Source organism: Festucalex cinctus, chromosome 4 (genome assembly GCF_051991245.1).
Source record: "Festucalex cinctus isolate MCC-2025b chromosome 4, RoL_Fcin_1.0, whole genome shotgun sequence".
NCBI classification, from domain to species: Eukaryota; Metazoa; Chordata; class Actinopteri; order Syngnathiformes; family Syngnathidae; genus Festucalex; species Festucalex cinctus.
The window spans coordinates 12,884,107-12,903,792 of record NC_135414.1 but is presented as its reverse complement, the minus strand read 5'-3'; the positions used below and the strand labels follow the sequence as shown (position 1 = coordinate 12,903,792).

General features: G+C 38.4%; 2 protein-coding genes across 8 annotated transcripts in view; both read right to left on the bottom strand.

Moving 5' to 3' along the window:
* Nucleotides 1-10,052, bottom strand: part of LOC144017620 (kinesin-like protein KIF23) — a 14,169-nt gene extending 4,117 nt beyond the window's left edge. For 2 of the 5 annotated variants that reach the window (XM_077519387.1, XM_077519389.1), the window contains exons 1-18: nucleotides 9,945-10,052; nucleotides 9,312-9,378; nucleotides 8,733-8,861; nucleotides 8,263-8,368; nucleotides 8,030-8,166; nucleotides 7,707-7,819; nucleotides 7,429-7,599; nucleotides 7,157-7,198; nucleotides 6,717-6,829; nucleotides 5,959-6,080; nucleotides 5,677-5,779; nucleotides 5,524-5,603; nucleotides 5,244-5,363; nucleotides 4,789-4,948; nucleotides 3,458-3,613; nucleotides 3,117-3,283; nucleotides 1,860-2,033; nucleotides 1,555-1,740 (exon numbers count right to left, since the gene is read on the bottom strand). In XM_077519387.1, coding sequence (XP_077375513.1) covers nucleotides 1,555-1,740; nucleotides 1,860-2,033; nucleotides 3,117-3,283; nucleotides 3,458-3,613; nucleotides 4,789-4,948; nucleotides 5,244-5,363; nucleotides 5,524-5,603; nucleotides 5,677-5,779; nucleotides 5,959-6,080; nucleotides 6,717-6,829; nucleotides 7,157-7,198; nucleotides 7,429-7,599; nucleotides 7,707-7,819; nucleotides 8,030-8,166; nucleotides 8,263-8,368; nucleotides 8,733-8,861; nucleotides 9,312-9,378; nucleotides 9,945-9,955 — 2,157 coding nt within the window. In that variant the 5' untranslated portion in view covers nucleotides 9,956-10,052. Of the gene's footprint in view, nucleotides 1-1,059; nucleotides 1,345-1,554; nucleotides 1,741-1,859; nucleotides 2,034-3,116; nucleotides 3,284-3,457; nucleotides 3,614-4,788; nucleotides 4,949-5,243; nucleotides 5,364-5,523; nucleotides 5,604-5,676; nucleotides 5,780-5,958; nucleotides 6,081-6,716; nucleotides 6,830-7,156; nucleotides 7,199-7,428; nucleotides 7,600-7,706; nucleotides 7,820-8,029; nucleotides 8,167-8,262; nucleotides 8,369-8,732; nucleotides 8,862-9,311; nucleotides 9,379-9,944 lie in introns of all 5 variants that reach the window. The other 3 variants (XM_077519385.1, XM_077519386.1, XM_077519388.1) reach the window with 3 other exon arrangements.
* Nucleotides 10,053-10,668: 616 nt separating this feature from the next.
* Nucleotides 10,669-19,154, bottom strand: paqr5b (progestin and adipoQ receptor family member Vb). 3 transcript variants are annotated; one of them, XM_077519289.1, is made up of 8 exons: nucleotides 19,043-19,142; nucleotides 18,140-18,267; nucleotides 14,489-14,694; nucleotides 13,719-13,845; nucleotides 13,330-13,374; nucleotides 12,763-12,859; nucleotides 12,003-12,147; nucleotides 10,669-11,536 (listed from the first exon to the last, which is right to left on the bottom strand). In XM_077519289.1, exons 1-8 carry the CDS (start codon nucleotides 19,094-19,096, stop codon nucleotides 11,280-11,282), a joined length of 1,059 nt encoding a protein of 352 aa, XP_077375415.1. In that variant the 5' UTR covers nucleotides 19,097-19,142; the 3' UTR covers nucleotides 10,669-11,279. The 3 variants fall into 3 exon arrangements, with proteins under 3 accessions (XP_077375415.1, XP_077375414.1, XP_077375413.1); XM_077519288.1 differs by lacking the exon at nucleotides 18,140-18,267 and having other exon boundaries at nucleotides 19,043-19,154; XM_077519287.1 differs by lacking the exons at nucleotides 18,140-18,267; nucleotides 19,043-19,142 and adding an exon at nucleotides 17,230-17,499.
* Nucleotides 19,155-19,686: the final 532 nt, after the last annotated feature.

The window sequence follows — 19,686 nt, the reverse complement described above, 5'->3', positions numbered from 1 at the left end:
TTATTCAGATTTATGACAATTCAACTTTGAATTTATTCATCGAGAGTGGGTTATGCTGTGAGAATAAGTGTACTACTGGAAGTCATTGGCCTAGGGTCACATGTTTCTTTCCACACTTTAGGGCTCCTATAAACAGAGCTGGGCTGGCTATCTGGCATACAGGGAAGATGCCTGGTGGGCTTGCGACTTTTGGGGCCGTTCTGGTGCCATTTAATTATTTTCCTCCATTTGACCCCAAGAGACAAGCCCACATTTTAAAGAGTGCAGCCCATTAATCTATTTATTTAGAATTGTACAGCAAACTGAACCAATCAACATGACAGTGGCAGAGCTCTGTTGTAACCACCAGAGGTGGTCAGAAGTTGAGTTGGGGAGAGGCCAAGTCAAAATGCCAGGGGCGATTATTTCTGCCTGTCCATGTTTACTTTTTCAAGAACCCAACCTGGAATGAAATTAAGAGTAGAAATATGAAATTCCAAAATGTTTGGTAACTCTTCCAGCAATACTCTTATTCAACACTACATCTGAAACCACCCATTGTGAGAAAAACACCCCAGTAGTTTGTGAGTTGTCATGCAAAGACAAAGGGAAGTGAAATGCATGCAAATTTAAAGCAGAAGTGTTTGATCAGAATTAGGGATGCTCCGATTCGATCCGTGTATCGCATTTGTGTCTAAAGTATAAGATTAACATCTATCTTTTTTTTCCCCCGTACACAAAGTTGCAGTTGGGTGGATTGATATTGGTATACTGAACCTAAAACATTAGTAGTGAAAAAAGTGAATCGGAGCATCCCCAATCAGAATTTAAACATGCATAACCAATTTCAAAAGTCCAATGAGGCCCACATAGGAAAAAGTTTGAGTAAGATATAGCTAATCAGAAATGTTACTACTTCAGAAAAGCTTAGGACAGAAGTCTACATTATTGCCATGCAGGTTATCATTTGAACCACATAGGGCATGTCACAACTGATACACACGACAGCCACTAAAAGATGCAATTCTAAACTAGTGGATGCTTATAAATGTCACATCTAGGTGACTGGCACACACTAACCCTTATGCTTATGCCTGCCTCTCGGTCTAGTCCATGGACCAGACGCGTTGCAGGGGCCTCAGTTTCGGAGGCAAAGCGTTGGCCTCTCCTGCGACTCGCTCGGCCGGCGCCATGGCTGCACTGAGGGGTCCCAGCTTCTCTATACTGGGAGGCTGAGTCTACAGGGCACCTCTGCTCCCACTCAGAGACGGAGGTTGCGACCGAAGGATAAGATGAGGTGGGGGGATTGTCCTGAACTGCCCTAATCTTAGCTTGACTTTGATGGGAAGGCGTTTGTCGGAGATCCTGAAAAGTGATGAAGGAACCATGCCAAAGCATTGTGGGCGTTAAGCTGTTAGAAATACACCATGTCACATACAGTATAAAAGCAGCAGCCATGTTATTAGCTGCAAGTATACAACTTGACGGTTGATGGATGGACAATCCTTGCTCAATATATTACACAATTACAAAGAACTGTTTTTTTGTTGATGTGAATAAACGGTCGTCACTTACTGGAAGCGGTGACGGTGAGTGAGACCTCTTCTGTCCATGGTTGCGATCTCGGTCCCTTGAGGGCCTTTCTGGTCTCTCTGTGCTGCTGCTGCTCTCGGAAACGATTGCTTTGAGCTGCTTCAGCTTTTCATCCTTGACCCACAACTTGTTCTTCATTTCCAGCTGTTTAGCATTCACCCGTCTCTCCTGGACAAACAAAGAATGAAAGCTCTCAAAGAATGGCGGCATTGGGCAAACTTATCAAAAGATTTACTATTAATCTGATTTGCATCCACAAAGTATTTTGAAAATCGGGCTCCACTCACACACTCCTTCTCCCACTTGAGTTTGGCATCTGTGACCATGCCCTGCATGCGTTGCTCCATTTGCCTCCTCTCCGACATTTCCTGATGGAGCTTATGAGCGCGAGTCTCCAGTTCCTGCTCGAGTGAGCGTTTGTCGTTGGCGTACAAGTCTGTCGTCTTCTGCAGGATCTCGATCTAAACAGCAGAGACGTTAGAACAAATGTGCTGTCATTGAAAGAGACCCGCTGAAATTCACAACGGGTGTTTGATCTATGAATGGACCGATACATTTCCAAGCACGTCCACGTCTATGCCTTTCTGTAACTCTTCCAGTCTCTTTGCATCCCTGCTGCAATCTGCTGATGGCACTGTGTGACACTAAGCTCAATGGCCACTTCTCTCTGAGAATATTCTGAAGCCTCGCAAGTCGCAATGTCGATGTACTGGTGATCTATTGTTAGGTGGCATCTTGGTCTCATGAAGACAAAGTGTGAACAGCATGATGAAGTTTAATAATAAATTAGCAGGTCGATTCACAGATCAAACACTTGTTATGAATTTTGTTAATCAAGTCCTTGTTAGAGAACAAGTTGCACAAAACATCAAAACGCTGACAGTTGGACATATGCGTTCAATTTTAGAGAAGTAAAATTCAGTTAACCTCTAAATGTTATAGCAGTAGTAGTTTTAGTTCATCCTGAAATTGTACCCGAGAGCATAATGTCCTTAACTTTTTATGGGTACTATAAGTTTATTTCTTATTTGAAAACTAGTTAATGTAAATAAATGTGTCTGGTGTCATGGATGAACAAATTTTATGATATTTAAAAACATGGAGGGGGCAAATATAAAACATAATGGAGCAAATACTGCAGGCCAGTGGTCAGCAACCTGCAGCCCACGGGGCAAAATTTGCCAGCCGCTTATAGTTCCAGAAATTAATGAGTTGTTCTGCTTAAAATGTTATTTTGTTTGACGTTTTGCTTGGAAGCGCTCCACTTCCATATTTCAGGCTCTGTGGTCGATCAGGTGCCTGTATTCACAATACAGACACCCTTTTGGATGCCTAATCCAAATCACCATTTTGCCACATACTAGATACACTGAAAGAAAGTGTGGCTTAACTTCGTTCAAATACATGATCAGTTGCCTCAGTACAACTCTTGTAATAAGATTGTACTGTATTGTGCATACTACAAACAGAATCAAATGCCTTCAGATGGGTATGTGGTGTAGAGGGGCCAAACTATAGTTGCCGACTGCTGCTGTAGGAGATACCTTGTACTCCAAGGTCCTGGATTTTTTTTCTAGTCGTTCGATCTCCATCTTTTGGTCGGTGATAACTTTGTCCCTCTCGCTGACTTTGCTTTGCTGTTCTTGGATTAAGCTCTCCTTATCGTCAAGCCGATCATCAAACTGCTGAACCATGGAAATCAGCCTATTGGCTGCACAAGAAAACAACATGTGAGCTACGAACAAACAATGCTGGAAAAGAAGTCAAATGCTAACCTGTAGGGAAGACAAATACTGACAATGCCACAGGTGGAATATTAATCCATAATCAATCAGAATGTAAATAAGTTCATCCAACATCCATCAATGCTGTGTAAATGTTTCACCAGTTTTTTTTATCTGCTCTGCCATCAGCTGGTGGATACGATGCCTCCTCTCCAGAACCTCAATCATCCGTGGTAGCGTCTGATCATCTGCTGGATCCACCAGCTCACAGTGAAGCAGAGGTGGAAGGCTTTCAATGAGTTGATCGAGCAGAGCATCTACCGTAGGAAAGGTGTGAAAATAGAAAATTAGGGCATTGGTCAAGGAATATTTGCAAAGACAATTATCGTCAAATATACTTAGTTACATCTGAACAATTTCAAAAAATAATCTAATTGCTATTATTTTCCTTAATATGCAATTACTTTTTTCTAGGTCCTCTTCCTTTGTTTAAAAAACAAAACAAAACAATCAAACAAGCAACAAATTAATCTGTATTACAATAAGAATATAAGATTTACTATGTGGGTGGGGTAATAACTCAATATCAATGTATATCGCAATAGACGCATGATCAACATCAATAGAAAATATGTTCGGTAGAAAAAGAAAAAAATAAAGAAAACCCTGACCCTGACATTCTGCATCCTGTAGGCAGAGGCTACAGTATGCGGTTAGATTTGTGCTGCAATTACCAACACGCAAGAATTATTTTTATTTTTTTGTACAAAAGTGTATTTTGAGCGCAGCTGAGAACCTGAGTACTCGTTACACATTAGGGCTGTCCATATTTGCCTCGGTTTATGCAGTCCACTAAGGCTACATCAGGAATTGAATTGAATTCCTTTATTGTCATTGTACAGTACACAACAAAATTTGGAGCGCAAAGTAAAAATAATAAAATAAGTAAAAGTAACAAAATGTGAGTAGTAAAATAAAAAAACAGAATCAAATGCAAGTACGTTGGCATATAGGTAGTGCAAGAACATCGATAGTAGTGCAGAAGTGTGGCAGATTACCAACTAGGTAGCATAAGTATGTATATTGAACATTGAGAAAAGGAGCCTTCGAAGACCCACCCTGCGAATAGTCCTGCCGAGGACCCAGTCTACGGATTTGGATACAGCTATTGAAACGCGACCGTGTGTGGCCATTCAACATTCCTCCATGACAATAGACACGATGACACTGTGACACAATGTGACTCCAATGTGGAAATACCCAGTCGGCGGCCATTTTAACGGCCAATTGGCAATTCGTACTCAATTCAAGTAACCACCGATTTGTGCTCAGATCTAATACATTCTACATAAAAAAATAAAGCCTACTACTGACCGACTAAAATTAAGCTGATGTTTTTTTGGGGGGTCAACACACAGCCTTTGCAATTTGAAAATTGCATACAACTACATTGTCATGTTGATTTGAATTTGAATTGTTCAGCCCTACTTACCAGCATTATTGGGACTTCCTTGATCAGCCAGCCGGCGTGACAGCTCTTCCCTGAATGCCTGATTTCTGTGCCTGCGTCCAGCAGCAAGACCACATATTGGCCTGTCAACCGGCCGTGCAACTTCCACTTCCTGTGTCATCTCTGCAAACCGCATTACGAGCTGCAGCGCCAAAGGCAATGATTACAAACTTAGGACGTAAGCATCAAAGTTGAACTGATCTTATGTACTGTATGCAAGCCCATTAAGAGCATCATAGACAAACAATTTTTGAGGCAGATGCAGATAATTTGAGGGACAGATGGGAAAAGCAAAGTTGAGACAGTTGGGTTTTCATAAAAAAATTTAAAAAATCACTGAAAAAAGTATACCAAATCTCTAGGGAATTATGTAATTCTAAGTGCCCTCAGTGGCTATTTGCTCTAAGATAACTGACAACGATAGAAATATGTATTACCATTGTTTCCTCATAATCATCAGCTTTTGGGTTGACACACACAACCATTTTAACTTTCCCTTCTCCGTCAAAGTAGTTCTTAAAAAGATGAGTCACTTTAGAGTCCCTGTATGGCACCATCTGGAAAAGAAGGACAACGTAAAAGTGAGGGGGGGAACAAAAAAACAAAAAAAAAAAAAAACAACAACCATCTGTGAGGATGCAATCTCACTGTTACTCTCATAAGCAGCAGCAAAACTACTGGTGAAACAATGACACACAAATATTACAGCATACTCACCTTATTTGTTCCGCACAACTGGTTCTCTCGCAGGACTTCCATACATGTGCGCAGAGTCATCAAAGACTGATTTATATTACCTGACGGCGAGACATAAACAACATATATGAACATGAATTTTACTGTCAATTATTGACAATAAAATAGACTAACCTGCTTCACGCAGACGACTCCCCTCTGCTCTTGTTCTACTGGTGCGCTCGCTACCTGCCAGGTCAACCAAACACAGCTGGCTCACATTCACCTGGTTTTTGTCCTAACATTCAACAACAGATTTTAGCATCATGAGAAACATGATGGACAGACATGGCATACCCGACTGCTTTTAAGTCACACCGATGGATTGAAAAGATGACAAATATAACTGCCATCTTGGTAAAAGAAAAACCTGTTTTACATCTTGATTATATAGTAACTTTTGGAGTGGCACATTACCTGCAGAATGTGGTCGCCATTGGCATCAAGAGGTGCCTGAACCAGCTTTAAAGTGAAGACACTGTGGGAACGACTGGATTCGCGGTTCAGTTGAGTGTTGGCAATCCTCCTTTTCTTTTGTCCTACCAGAAGCACTCATTCAAACGTTTTGCAAAGCTCTGCACATTATTTACATCTACTGATTTCAATGCTAAAATTTATGCAACACACTGAAATAAGTTAAAACATTAGAAGATAAAAAGGACCAGAAAAATATACCGTACAGGCCAAAAGTTTGGACACACCAAGTTTTTATATACCAAAGAGGCAATCTCTTGATGACTCCTGAAAATTTAACAATTATTTTTCTCCAATTTATTTAGATTTGTTGTTGTTGAGACCCAACTAAGATCAAGCCAACCACAGTGACAAAATAAATGAAATAAAATAAACATCTGCATCTCAAAATGGCCATCGCCAACTCTAACAGTCAAACTTAATGTTTTTCAATTGTTTGTTTTAAATTTATGGACGAGAAGTGTATTTCTTAAAACAATTTACCTTTACCATAACTATATCTTTCTACTATTAACATAAGTTAGTGATGGACAACTGCGACTTCTGACATCAAACAAAATCAGGCTATATTGTTAGTGTGCTAAAAGTGTACTGCACTTAAAACCTGGTGATCAGATCTCAAGTATTGTTGGTACAAAATTGAGTGTGGTTATAAAATGATGATAGTTTCATTGGAAGCAATTAACCCAATTTTCACTCACCCTTCCAGAAGACTTGAAATGCCTCCTTTGTAGATTTGACCTCAACTTCCATGCAGCCAGCAACATACATGTTATGATTCTGATCTTCACGTAGAATTTTGGATTGAGGGGCTCTGAAAGATCCAAAAGCAAACAAAACTTTAAATTCAAAAACAGGAATAGTACAATGACAGATAATTGACAGTATAAGGTGAAAAACATGATAACGTGTCACATATGCATACACAACAGCGTTGCAGCATCATGCACTCAGTAAAGCTGAAGCCATTCAGTGAGGGCTAATTTAGTGACATCTCAAAACCACATGAGCAAGCCAGAATGAGACAAAGCTAATAAACTATGTTAATTGTGCTAAATCACAAGGCTTATCTATTGCATGAACAACAGCCTCTGACAGGTGACAAGCAAAGGCTACAAATACAAACTTTGAGGGCACATACACAAAGTCAGAGTTCTTTACAGGTGTGCCAGTACCAAGCCACCTAACAAAAGAGAATGATTTTTAAGTGACTCAAAATTACAGCATAAAAGAGCTTCAACATACTTTATTTATCTATAGCAAATAATCTGTACATCGAATATTTTGGAACATTTGCATGACATAAAAGGAATTGGAGACCAGGTACTGCTCTCATAAGAGCGATCAGGTGCCTGTAGTGATTCAACAGATTAAAAAAAAAATGTGACAAAGAAACAAAATGCTGCCTCTTACTTTGGTCTGATGGGATCAAGGGGGGCATCTTCGAGAAGATCGTAGATGTAGTTGTTATAGACTTCAACGTAGGACACCAAGATGCTGTAACAACAGTCTTCATCCACATTTTCAGCTTTACATGCCTCTTCTGGACTGATCATGTCTGCAAATTCTGGGTCAGCCTTCTGTCTAAATAGAAGAGCAAATAAGGAGCAGAGCGTTTCATGAATTTTTAGCAAAGTCCCTGGCAGGGTCAGAAAAATAAAAGTGAACATGATGACACTGTAGATTAGTACCTGGAGGTGGGTGTTTTGGGCACTAAAGATTGAGAGTCTCGCCTCTGTCTCTCCAGGAGAGCGTCAACATCATTCTGGATGTCAATCCCATTTTTGTCATCTGGTTTGAACACCTATACAAGCAGGCATTTTATTTCTTTTTTTGCACAAAAACAGCCATAAATACATTTTTCACAATATTTGAAAATATACATTTTTCAAGTTTCTCAGGTAATCTTACATCTTTCTCCATCTTGTCTTAATTTGAAAAAAGCCTGAATAGTGTAACTCCTTCATTGGTACATGATTGTATTATATAATTATTACTATAAACAAATTCTTACAAATCGTTTTGCCTGGAAGGGGCCGATACTGTTGAAGAGCATGTCAAGGGAGCGAGGGAGGAGTCCACCCTCTCCAGGTAAGCCTGTCATAGTGAAGGTTTTACCACTTCCTGTGACTCCATATGTAAACAGCAGACCTTGGCGGAAAAAGAAAAAAAAATACAAGGCCTCTTTCAAAACATGGGGAAAGCAAATAAGGGTTAAAATAGTTCTGAAGCAGTGTAAGCTCTCACCATTTTTACATTGAATAAGGTCCTCGACTAGTGGCTTGGCGACCTCCTCAAACAGCTCCATTTGAGTGGTATTGACACCAAAGACTTTTTTGAAGGAGTACTGCATCTAAAATAACATCAGCAAACAATGGATGTCAGTTTTATACAATGTGCAGTGTCACGACAGAATTAGAACAGAAAAATACTAAATGAGCACATATTACAGAATGTACAGTATTTATTGCCAATGGCGTGACCTAATGTTTTGAATTGTAAATTCAAATAACTGCTGAGTGATACTGAACAAAGCAAAGCAGTTTACACTTATATTAATGCTGGAAAACCATAAGATGGTTATGACAAGTGACACTTCCCAGATTACGTAAATACATTTTGCAAAGTGAAATTCACACCAAGTGAGGTGGAGTCCAGTTTTGGACCCAAGTAGAGACACTGCAGATAAACCTGGCTTGGTTCAAATGAGATACTACCTCTTTGAATTCTCCATTGCGGTTGGCTTTCAGGCCATCAGGTGCATGCAGCTGAATGGTGGAGTTGCTGATCATTTCAACACAACATTCCTCATTCTCTGCTCCAAGTGGGCGTATACGGCAGTACACCTACAAATGAAAACAGCCACAAATATTGAAAGTATTGTACATCAATCACCAAAGCAGTTTGTGTGTGTGTGCGTTTTTTTTTTTGTTGTTTTTTTTTTTAAGATTGGTGATGTCACTCACCTACTGGTAATCTGAGATGAACCATAAATGTCTAACATAAATGGTGAAGCTAAAGTAAAGACCGATCAGTGCCTTTACTCAACATACAAAACTAGCCTGTGTCTCTGTTTAGTACATTTCAAACGCAAACTTAAATTATAATTGATTTTCATTGAGTTGCGTGTAGCCTGACATTATTTGGATTTTTTTTTCTTCCTTCCAATGACTACATCAAGAGAACAGCACTTGAGCTACACTGAGATAATGCTTAGCTTTACCAATAACCAATATCATTGTTACAATTATTAAAAGTGTTACAATCAACCACAGTTATGAGTTGTGTTCACTTACACCAACAGGATCTTTGTCTGTATTGGAACCCTTTTTTACGCCAGGCCTGCGAGGAGTCTTATATTTCCTGAAGGGAAAAAAAAGGAAAAAAAAAAAAAAAAAAAAAAAAAAAAAAAAAAAAGTAAAATAATCTTAATGTTAAATCTGTTAATTTGACCAACACAAAATATTACGTGTGTTGTGGCAGCTTTTAGTCTTGTAATGTCATATAATGTGTATATGAAGGCTGTTGCAGAGATACAAGTTTTTGCTGCCGTATAAAGCTGAACTACAACAAAATGATTGGCAATGCCATTTCAAATAGACTAGTTGTCACCTGTACTAATAATGATGGACAAAAAAAACTGCTAAAATAATTGTCGACCAGCAAACGAGTTCGGGTAACCGACGCAGCCAGTTTACATATAACCAATTGAAGTTGGTTTTAGTTGATGGTTTGTTGCACGATCCCGTCCTTGTGCAGTTGGCCAATTAACTCGGTTAGCTTAACTGTCTAAATGAGGAACAAGCTTGTCTTCGCTGCTTTCGACGGGCATTGATAATCTTCCGCATAACGTCTAACAAATAACCAGGACCAACAAAACCTGAAAGTAAAGTTCAACTTAGTTTCGTAAGACAGAAGGTGATACATACGGTCTATACATCTTTTTTTAAATGCTGTTTAACGCCTGGACAGGAAACTTCACGCAAAAGCGCCTCGTCTCTGTTTTTGAAATTCCCCCGTTGTCAAACGGTTTCCAACGAGCTGGTACATTTAACCAATCAGAGTGCAGAACGAAACGCTAGAGAACGGAAGTTCCGCCGTCAAATAGAATGACGCTTTCAAATGCAATGCGTTTTTATTTATTTATTTATTTTAATTCAATAACATTTTTTAGCTCTACCCCAAAGAAACCGGCTGCATTACAGTATTTAATTTAAATTATTGGGAAATAACGTAACAACACCGGGCGTCAGTCTACCGTAAACATCATGAGCACCTCCTACAGAACAGCGAGGTCTCGCGAGACGGGACATTCAGAGAATTGCGCCTCAGAAGCGAAACTCTCTTCAATGGAAACGCCGACAATTCGAAATTGTACTTTATCGAAATAGTACAATATCGCTTTTATTTTTGCGAAAAAAGGGTAATGGAAACGCACCTATACACACAATCGGGCTCTGGGTGGTGAAGTGGTACACTTTCCTACAGGCGGCGTGCGTTCGTTTCCCCGCCAGACCGACCATGTTTATATGCGTGCGTATCCGTTTGTGTAAAAATAAATAAATAAATAATCAATCAATCAATCTCGCATAACCAGGCTAGTGTTTTCTGATCGAAAGCACTTATTTAAAATTAAAAAAAAATCACAAAAGGTTACACAAACAAGCTTTAATTTAGAATAAATACATATAGCCTATATTTTAAAAATGTTCAGGCAAAAAAAATCTGTGTAAAATTCCTTAGGTTTTGTACAAACCCAATACAAATGAATAGGACGGTTGAGGTTAAAAGCAGTTAACAAAACACTGTATTACAGTAGTAGTTTCACTTTTTGTTCACTTAATCACTTCAAGCTCTTCATTAACTATCCCCATGTGTGGATCATCACCAGAGAATACACAAAATCAAATATAGTTTACTGTTTCACACAAATGTTTTTGTAAATTGATATACTTTGGCACTTTGCCGTTATGGGTTTTAAGAAACAAATATTGCTATTTATTTGGATGTAGCCAGTATTTCAATTGTGTTTATGTAACATACACATATCATCGATTTGCATCGCATCCAACAGCAGTCATCACGGTAATCTAAAGGCTAACTATCACTATCTTCTCATTGCAGATGGAATCTTGTGATTCACTACACAGCTCATCAGCTTCCAATAAAAAAATAAATAAAAATATTACATACTCTATGTAACAATAGATGTTGGTTTATCCAAAGACCAGCTTGGAGCTCTGTGCCATACCACAAGCTTAAAGTCAGTGTGCCTTTACTTGTCTCTTATGTTTCGTTGTCTGGCCGATTGGTGCAGAAATGAGAGGTAGGCTGAAGATGAGTATGATGATCAGGTTGGCCAGTAAACAAAGTAGTGATACACCCAATGAGTTGGTAAAGTTGATAGGTAGGGAGTGGTCGAAAAGCCAGGGACGCCGCAATAGCATGTCTTGCTCCACCGCCATCATTTGGAAGTGGGTGCCAAGGATGCCAAAGACATGGAAAAGTTGATGACTGTGACCTGCAGAGGGAGACATAACACAGTTACAGTTTTTAACAGTTGTTTACACACTGAAATGAACGTTTTCACACACTTTATGAATCTTTATAGTGAGTATGGTAAGAAATAAATAGCGGTACTTTCAATCTGTCACTGTTGTGCAGTGCTTGCTTGGTAAGTTTATAAGATTTATGTATTTTCTCATACAACTAAGTAATCAAGAATGTTGTGGGTTTGCCAATATCTTTTTGTCATCTAAATTATACCAAATGTAAAAATGTCCAGCAAAAAAGTCTAGCACATGCTGTTTAGATGTCGATCAGTTGTTATTTATATTGACTGAGCAGTTACTGTTTGTTATAGTTAGGGTTAAATAATTCAGTCCAAGGATGATATTTGCTTGGCCTTGTTTTTCATGTATTTGACAAAAGGCAATTCTCAAGTCTGCCCCAAGAATTTAACAATTGTAATCACAGATTGGTCTCACCAAAATAGTCGAAGCTGCCAGGCGCCAGTCGCTCAGGTAAACGTGTCGCAAACAGGAAGCCAGTGAGGAAAGCCAATGCGATGTGGGTGTAGTGGAAGAAATTGGCGTCGTTATCTGTGCAGCCTTCCCCTTCACATAGGAACAGCTGGGAAAGAAGGCACTAAGGTAAATATAATCAACTTGTTTCAAGGTGTGTCACTGGAGCAGCTATTTCTTTTAGCCTTAAATGTAGTTTTAAGCCACTTATCCAATAAAACTTGCCACCCATTTTATGTGCCACTAATATGTTCAAGAAGCAATCAGCAAGGAACATTACCCAAAAAATGACCTAAATGGCCACAGGAATGTGGGAGGAAGTTGGAGTATCCACACAAGCAAGAAAAGAGAGAAGGTGTTGGGGAGACCGGGGCTTTTGTATTTCTTAGGTATATATTTTGAATTGTATTACATTGTGGTATTCTCTTCTCAGACTGTACACAACCCCTGACCACTTCGGAGAAAACTAGTATTACACTTTTTCGTTGCGCCCTCTGGTGGAGGAGAAAATTGCAATGTGACAACTTCTCCAACTTACCCGTGATACAACTAGCCCCGCCCCGGTCTCCCCCTCAACGCACAGGATGGTTGTGAATGGGGCATTGAGTAGAAATTGAAGGGTTAAATGTGCATGGGAACCACTCAATTTAATTCAATTTGGTGTTTGTTGTTGTTATTTTTGCTCTTTTGGACCCACACGTGGGCAATATAAGTGTGGCCCTACCCTGAAAAAGAGAGGAATGCTGTCAAACAGGTAAGGGTAGGCAAAAGCAAGAAGACGGAGCACTTTGCTGAACCGTGGACTCTTGCACTTAGGGAATCTGAAATAAATAAAAAGAAATCATGTTCAAATATCCTAGCATCTTGCATGGCCTTACCTTTCATAAATGTATCAGTTTACAACTTGGAAATACATTTAGTCAAAATTCTATTTAAAAAAAACAAACGAACAAAATGTAAAATAATCATGTTTGGGGGAAGAATAAAAACAAAAACAAAAAAAACGGTGTCATTATAGCTTACATATACATTTTCACCCTCACATATATATATTTTTTCTGTCACACTTTTTTGTGTCATTCAAATGGGACAATGCATAAATGTTTGACTTAATTAAAGTCAGGAGGTTTCTGTAAAACAAGTTTTTCCTCTGTTTATTGTTCCAACCACTTCCAGCTGAAACTCCAAATGCAGTTAATCGCTGTTTGGGATTGCTCTTGACACAATCACAGGGGCGGAACACTGACATTTTTTTGGACACATTACACAAAGGAAAGTGAAAAGTGTTTACCTCTTTACAACGTCATGATTAGGATGAAGGAATGGTGATCCAAGCCTGGCAAAATACATCAACAGATGGGAGGGGGGGAAAAGGATCCACAACTCAAGTGCGCTTTCTAACTTCAGTGTGATGATTTACATGCAAATATAACAGCTTGAACTTAGATGTTGCCTTTGCAGCTAGTCGGTAAGACATGAAAAATTTCCCTAAATCCTGTAATGATCTTCACTCAATAGGATAATTATACATACTGCATAATTGCCCCTAATACTGTACAGTTACCACATACTGTAGCTGTCACCCAAATTTACAAGACAATAGCTAGTGTGCTACCAAGCATGACATAGTCCGCCCCAAACAGATAACAGTAAGATTTTGCGATGCATTCCTTACCATACCTGGAGTAGCAGGACAGGCCGGTGCATATGACGGAGTTAAGCAGAGCAACAGGGATGAAGCACTGGTGGAAGACGCTGTTTACCCACTTGTCTGGGAACACGTACGCTGAATACGTAACAGCAGTACCTGAAATGCAGCACATTTGTTTCGGAAGCTTTACTTTCAATGGTTTGCGTTACATCTGTAAATTACTCGATGATGTTTTATCCATCAGTTTTGGGGTACATTAAATCAAGTAGTACACATAATAATAAAATGAATAAAATAATGCATCCATTAATACGGTTTGGTCACTTTTAGGGACTTCCCACATTCCAAAGACATGCATGAAAGGTTAATTGGACGTTCGGAATTGTCCCTAGGTGTGCTTGTGAGTGAGTTGTTGTTCGTCTCTGTGTGCCCTGCAATTGGCTGGTGACCAGTTCAGGGTGTACCCCGCCTACTGCCCGAAGGTGGCTGGGATAGGCTCCAGCACCCCCGCGCCCCTTGTGAGGATAAGCGGCTAAGAAAAGGGATGGATGGATGGATGGATGGATGGATGGATGGATGGATGGATGGATGGATGGATGGATGTATGGACAGACGGACGGACGGACGGACGGACGGATGGCAAGTCTCAAATTTTAAGGGCAAAATTCCTCCACTTAGGGGCAGTCTGTCATCAAGTACAATATGGTTGGCAGTGGTGTCCAACCATATTGCGTCATCACAAAAACTGGATTTTGATTGGCCTATGAGTGTATTGCAATGGCGTGCACACAACACTCACCCAGGCTGTAGAGACTTAAGGCTGCATAATCAAAATAAAAGCACATGTGTCGCACCCGCGGTGACATGCTGTTGAAGGTGTGAGCGCAGCTCGATGCCAGTGGATATATGCAGGTGGAAATGCTTAAGACCACCAGAGGCCAGGTGAAGGCGTGCTGCCACGCAGTTTGGATCAGCACCATGCTTACGAGTTTCCATAGGAAGTACCTGCAGGGAGGGATAATTAGATGCAGTTATTCAAACACATTTTCAAACTTGTGGAACCAGCAGAATAAAGTTTGGGTAAGCCAGTCGTTTTGGAAGATGGAACATGGATGATTCACAAAGTATGAGTATATTATGAGGGCTATGTTCATTGGGAATTCATTTTAAAGCAGTGAATGGCTATGAAGGCTATACCTGCAAAAGTATCTCTTCCATCATTCAACATATTGCCCCCACCTTCCCTTCACATTTTACTTACTTAATAAATTACAACATAATCAAATTCAGACCATTTCAAGCTGTGGTTGGAGCTATGTCAAGGGCAGGGTTATTATAGTTTTGGAATTTTTCATTTTAGTTCGTTTTGATTTTGTTTTGAGTTTTGTTATTTAAATTTAGTTCGTTTTCATTAGTTTTCAGGGTGGTTCTGTTAGTTTTTATTAGTTTTAGTTATTTAACAAATGCTTAGTTTTAGTTTAGTTTTAGTTAGTTTCAGTTGGCCTCTTGTTTTTTTTTTATGTGTATTACTTGTGCGCAATATTTAAAAAAACAGCATGGGTGGGATGTCATCTGAAGCTGCTCTTCTATTGGCTGCAGCTAGATGACGTCACTTCTGTGTGACACACTTTCAAATGTCCTTAATCCGGTTAATATCAAAATAACTCTACTTAAAATCGCATTTAAAATCATCCGCAAAAGCTCATGCATTAAATTAATTCCCAAAGACGAAAACAAAGGACATTTTTGCTATAATTATAGTTAGTTTTACTTAGTTTTGTAAACATAAAATGCAGTTTCAGTTAGTTTTCGTTTTTCAAAAAGCATTTTTGAATTTTAGTTTTAGTTTTTTCCTTAGTTTTAGTTAACTAAGATAACCTTGCTGCAATTGGCTGGCAACCAGTCCAAGGTGTACCCCGCCTACTGCCCAAAGCCAGCTGAGATAGGCTCCAGCACCCCCCACGACCCAGTTAAGGAATAAGTGATCAAGAAAATGGATGGATGGATGGATGGATGGATGGATGGATGGATGGATGGATGGATGGATGGATGGATAACCTTGGTCAGGGTCAGGAACCTTTACTGTCTGAAGCCGCAAAACAACTGAACATTGTGATGAAGGTGTGTTAGTGTTAGTCTAACTGAGGGTCCAAGAGCTATTTAGAGCTGCACAAAATTACGCAGCATCCAACACATTGGGATTCAGTCTTTCACGTTTCGTTTATTTATTTATTGTAATTTTTCATACTTTGTTTTTCCATACATTTATACATACATTTATTTATATAAATTTATATCAAATTTCATTTATGGCAATTTTATGGACATATGGTCATTTTCTTCCTTTTTTCTTCCTTTTTTTTAACATTTGTTTCTACCTTTTTTGCTAGTAACTTTCTGACATTTTTGGCAATTTTGTGAGAATTTTATAGTTACTATTTGAATGTTTTTCACAATTCCAAAAATATTTTATAGTAATTTTCTGCCTTCTTTTTTTGTTTGTTTGTTGTTGTTTTTTTGGACATTTTTGGTTACTTTTTGAACATTTTCTTTTCTACTTATTATTTTTTTTTATTATTTTTTTGACAATTCTGTGGACTTTTTATGGTAGATTTCTTTTTGGACAATTTATGCCATAAATGGATCAGAAATTTTATGGTAACTTCTTGGACATTTTTAGGTAATTTTGAAAAACCTTTTTATCTCCCTTTTGTCTCTCTTTTTCTGACAATTTTTAAATTTAGACTGTATCATTTCAAGGAAATTAATTATTCCTTAAAAAAAACATAATGAAAACAGAATATTTTAAGTTTTCTTAGAGAGCCACAGGGAGCCACAGGAAAGGGACTAAAGAGCCACATGTGGCTCCAGGGCAGCATATTTTGAGATACTGCTACGTGAATTTTTTTGGGGTCATAATTATGATCATAAGTAATGCAAAAAAAAAAAAAAAAAAATCTATATTCAAAGCAATATGAACTGATTGTTTTGTTTTTTCCTACTATGTGCTATTATATGCAATGCTACAAAAGGTACCAAAAAATTTTAAATAAACCGTATTTGTCGCTTTTACTTTTGCTATACTGCTTGTAGGATGACAATGAAGGCATTCTATTCTATTCTACTGTCTGTTGTTAAACTCAAGGTTGCTGATTATGTGTTGCCAGGGAACATTTGAAGAGGCATAACATTAAAAAAAATAAAAAATAAAAGTCTATTGTCATGCAGTTTAGAGCACTTGAATGAATTTAATCTGATTGTGACTTGTGAGTGATTACACAAAACTTGGCTTGACTGTGGATGCTCTTTCAATTCTTTTTAGTGATAGTAGTAATAGATGACAAAATATGATAGAATACATTATACATTTTAGTATCATATTAGGAAAAATTATATTAGGAAAAAAAAGTTTCAATTACAAATTACTAAACACTATAATTTATTGTGTTTTGATGTTAAAATAGAGCATGACAGTATAGTAAAAATGTCAAACACGCAGTGAGCGCAGGCACATGACAAAAAGATGTTGCAGGTGCTCACCAGGTGGGCACAAAGTGAGTCCAGATGTTAAGGGTCTCATTGGTCAGCTGGAAGAGGCTCAAAATGCAGTCTGTGGCTGAGCTGTGCGGATTACGGTAGCCGGAGATAATACCGTGCTCATGGAAAACCTTAGCAAGACAACAGAAAAAGAAATAAGCATCTAATGATGTTTTTAAATGTGTCTGAGGGAAGCTTTGAGAAATTTTGCTACAATCCGAATGTTGATGTAAATGTTTTGTTGTTGTTGTTTCTTTTAATTGCTATTTGGGAGACCTGCAGCATGCATGAAGCCCCAGTCTTAAAAAAGAAGAAGAAGAAGAAGAAGAAGAAGAAGAAGAAGAAGAAGAAGAAGAAGAAGAAGAAGAAGAAGAAGAAGAAGAAGAAAAAAACTAATAATAATAATAATAGCCATCCATTTTCAAAGGAAGCCGTCTTCATTATGGTTGTGACTGAGCTGGAGCCTGGCTCAGTTGACTTTGGGTGAGAGGCCAGATACAGCCTGGGCTTGTTGTCATGCCAAATAAAAATAAATATTAATAAATACACAAAATAAAACAACAATAATTTAAGCAGACTACCATGTACTACAGTGTTTGGAAATTATTGATTTTCTTGAGATGTGATTCTCTCATGTCATAATATTGAATTGCCGCATTATTGTTACATAAAGAAAAAATAACATTCACAGAAGCTTTTTTCAAAATACTAAAAATGTTGAAGAAAACTTTTCACTGTCATTTAAAGTGCAATAAATAATTTTTGCACAGCCCTGTGGCCAGCCAGTTTGAGTTTCTTATCCTGTAGAGCTGTCAAATGCTTTTTTAAATCATATTAATCACATCTTAGAATTTTTGATTAATCACGATTAATCACTTAATTAAAAGGCTTTTTATCAACATTTTTTGCCCACCAGGTGGGCACAAAGTGAGTCCAGATGTTAAGGGTCTCATTGGTCAGCTGGAAGAGGCTCAAAATGCAGTCTGTGGCTGAGCTGTGCGGATTACGGTAGCCGGAGATAATACCGTGCTCATGGAAAACCTTAGCAAGACAACAGAAAAAGAAATAAGCATCTAATGAATTTAAAAAATTGAAAAATTGAGCACCTGCAACATCTTTTTGTCATGTGCCTGCGCTCACTGCGTGTTTGACATTTTTACTATACTGTCATGCTCTATTTTAACATCAAAACACAATAAATTATAGTGTTTAGTAATTTGTAATTGAAACTTTTTTTTCCTAATATAATTTTTAAAAAATTCTAAAAAATTCTTTGAGAAGTTTTGCTACAATCCGAATGTTGATGTAAATGTTTTGTTGTTGTTGTTTCATTTAATTGCTATTTGGGAGACCTGCAGCATGCATGAAGCCCCAGTCTTAAAAAAGAAGAAGAAGAAGAAGAAGAAGAAGAAGAAGAAGAAGAAGCAGAAGAAGAAGAAGAAGAAGAAGAAGAAGAAGAAGAAGAAGAAGAAGAAGAAAAAAAAACTAATTGACGTGAACAAATATTCTGAATGCCATTTGCAAACATTTATTAAATGATTTAATTTATTAATTGTGTGATTAATCTGCAATAGTACATAATTAATGTGATATTTTTGTGATTAATTAATTAGTTAACGCTTTCACAGCACTACTTTCTTCTAGTCTTGGTACTTTCAGTTTCGACTGAGCCTCATCATACATAAACATAAAATAAAACCATTTTTGAAGCACAAATGCACCTCAAATGAAAAAACTTGTTGTTTGAGGTGATGACAGAGCACTGTTGATTTCCCATGCACCTATCTACGTTCAATGAAAGATACAGCAAACTTACTTTGGGCACTTGATTGATGGTGACGAGCCTTGGTAATTTCATGATGCTGAGCATGCTTACTGCAAAGTGTCTGCGAGTGAGCTGACTTGAGGCTGCCGGCGGGGTGTGTCTCGTATCTTTATAAGCGTTGTGTTGCTATGCCGCCCCATTGGATTCCTCCCTTCACCACCCCAGCCCCACACCCTTTCAAACCCAGCGAGAATATCCAGTATACCTGTGGCACTCCCTCCTCTAGTTCCTCCTCCTCCTATCTTCGTACTACACACAGACAAACAGAATGTCAAAGAGATCACATTGTGACACACAACTGACATTAAAAGTTTGATAGTGTTGAGAGATGCTCCAACAAGAAATAAAGGACCTTATAATACAAAGAAAGTTTCAGGTCGTCACGTGAATGAGAAGTGCGTGAGAGGCCATGGGAGGGTAAACACAGCCACTTCCTTGCTGACATGTCATCATCTGTCTTCTTCAGACAAGACAAGGAGAGATGAACTATCCCGACCAGATCTCCCCGGCCTGTTACCTGTTTTTTACTCAAGAGAGCAAACACTGCTCACTGTTTAAAAAGGCAAAAACAAAAACAAACCAAAAAAAACCTTCATTTGGACTTTCTCTGAATAAAGACATTGCATTACATTTAT

Bases quoted from the DNA above. Each gene is read 5' to 3' on its own strand.
- paqr5b (XM_077519289.1), bottom strand. From the start codon at position 19,096: ATGCTCAGCATCATGAAATTACCAAGGCTCGTCACCATCAATCAAGTG. The intron at 14,695-18,139 runs GTGGGCAAAAAA...CCCTCCCTGCAG, and splicing joins ACTCACTTTGTGCCCACCTG to GTACTTCCTATGGAAACTCG. The intron at 12,148-12,762 runs GTAGGGCCACAC...CTTCTTTCCCAG, and splicing joins GCATTCCTCTCTTTTTCAGG to CTGTTCCTATGTGAAGGGGA.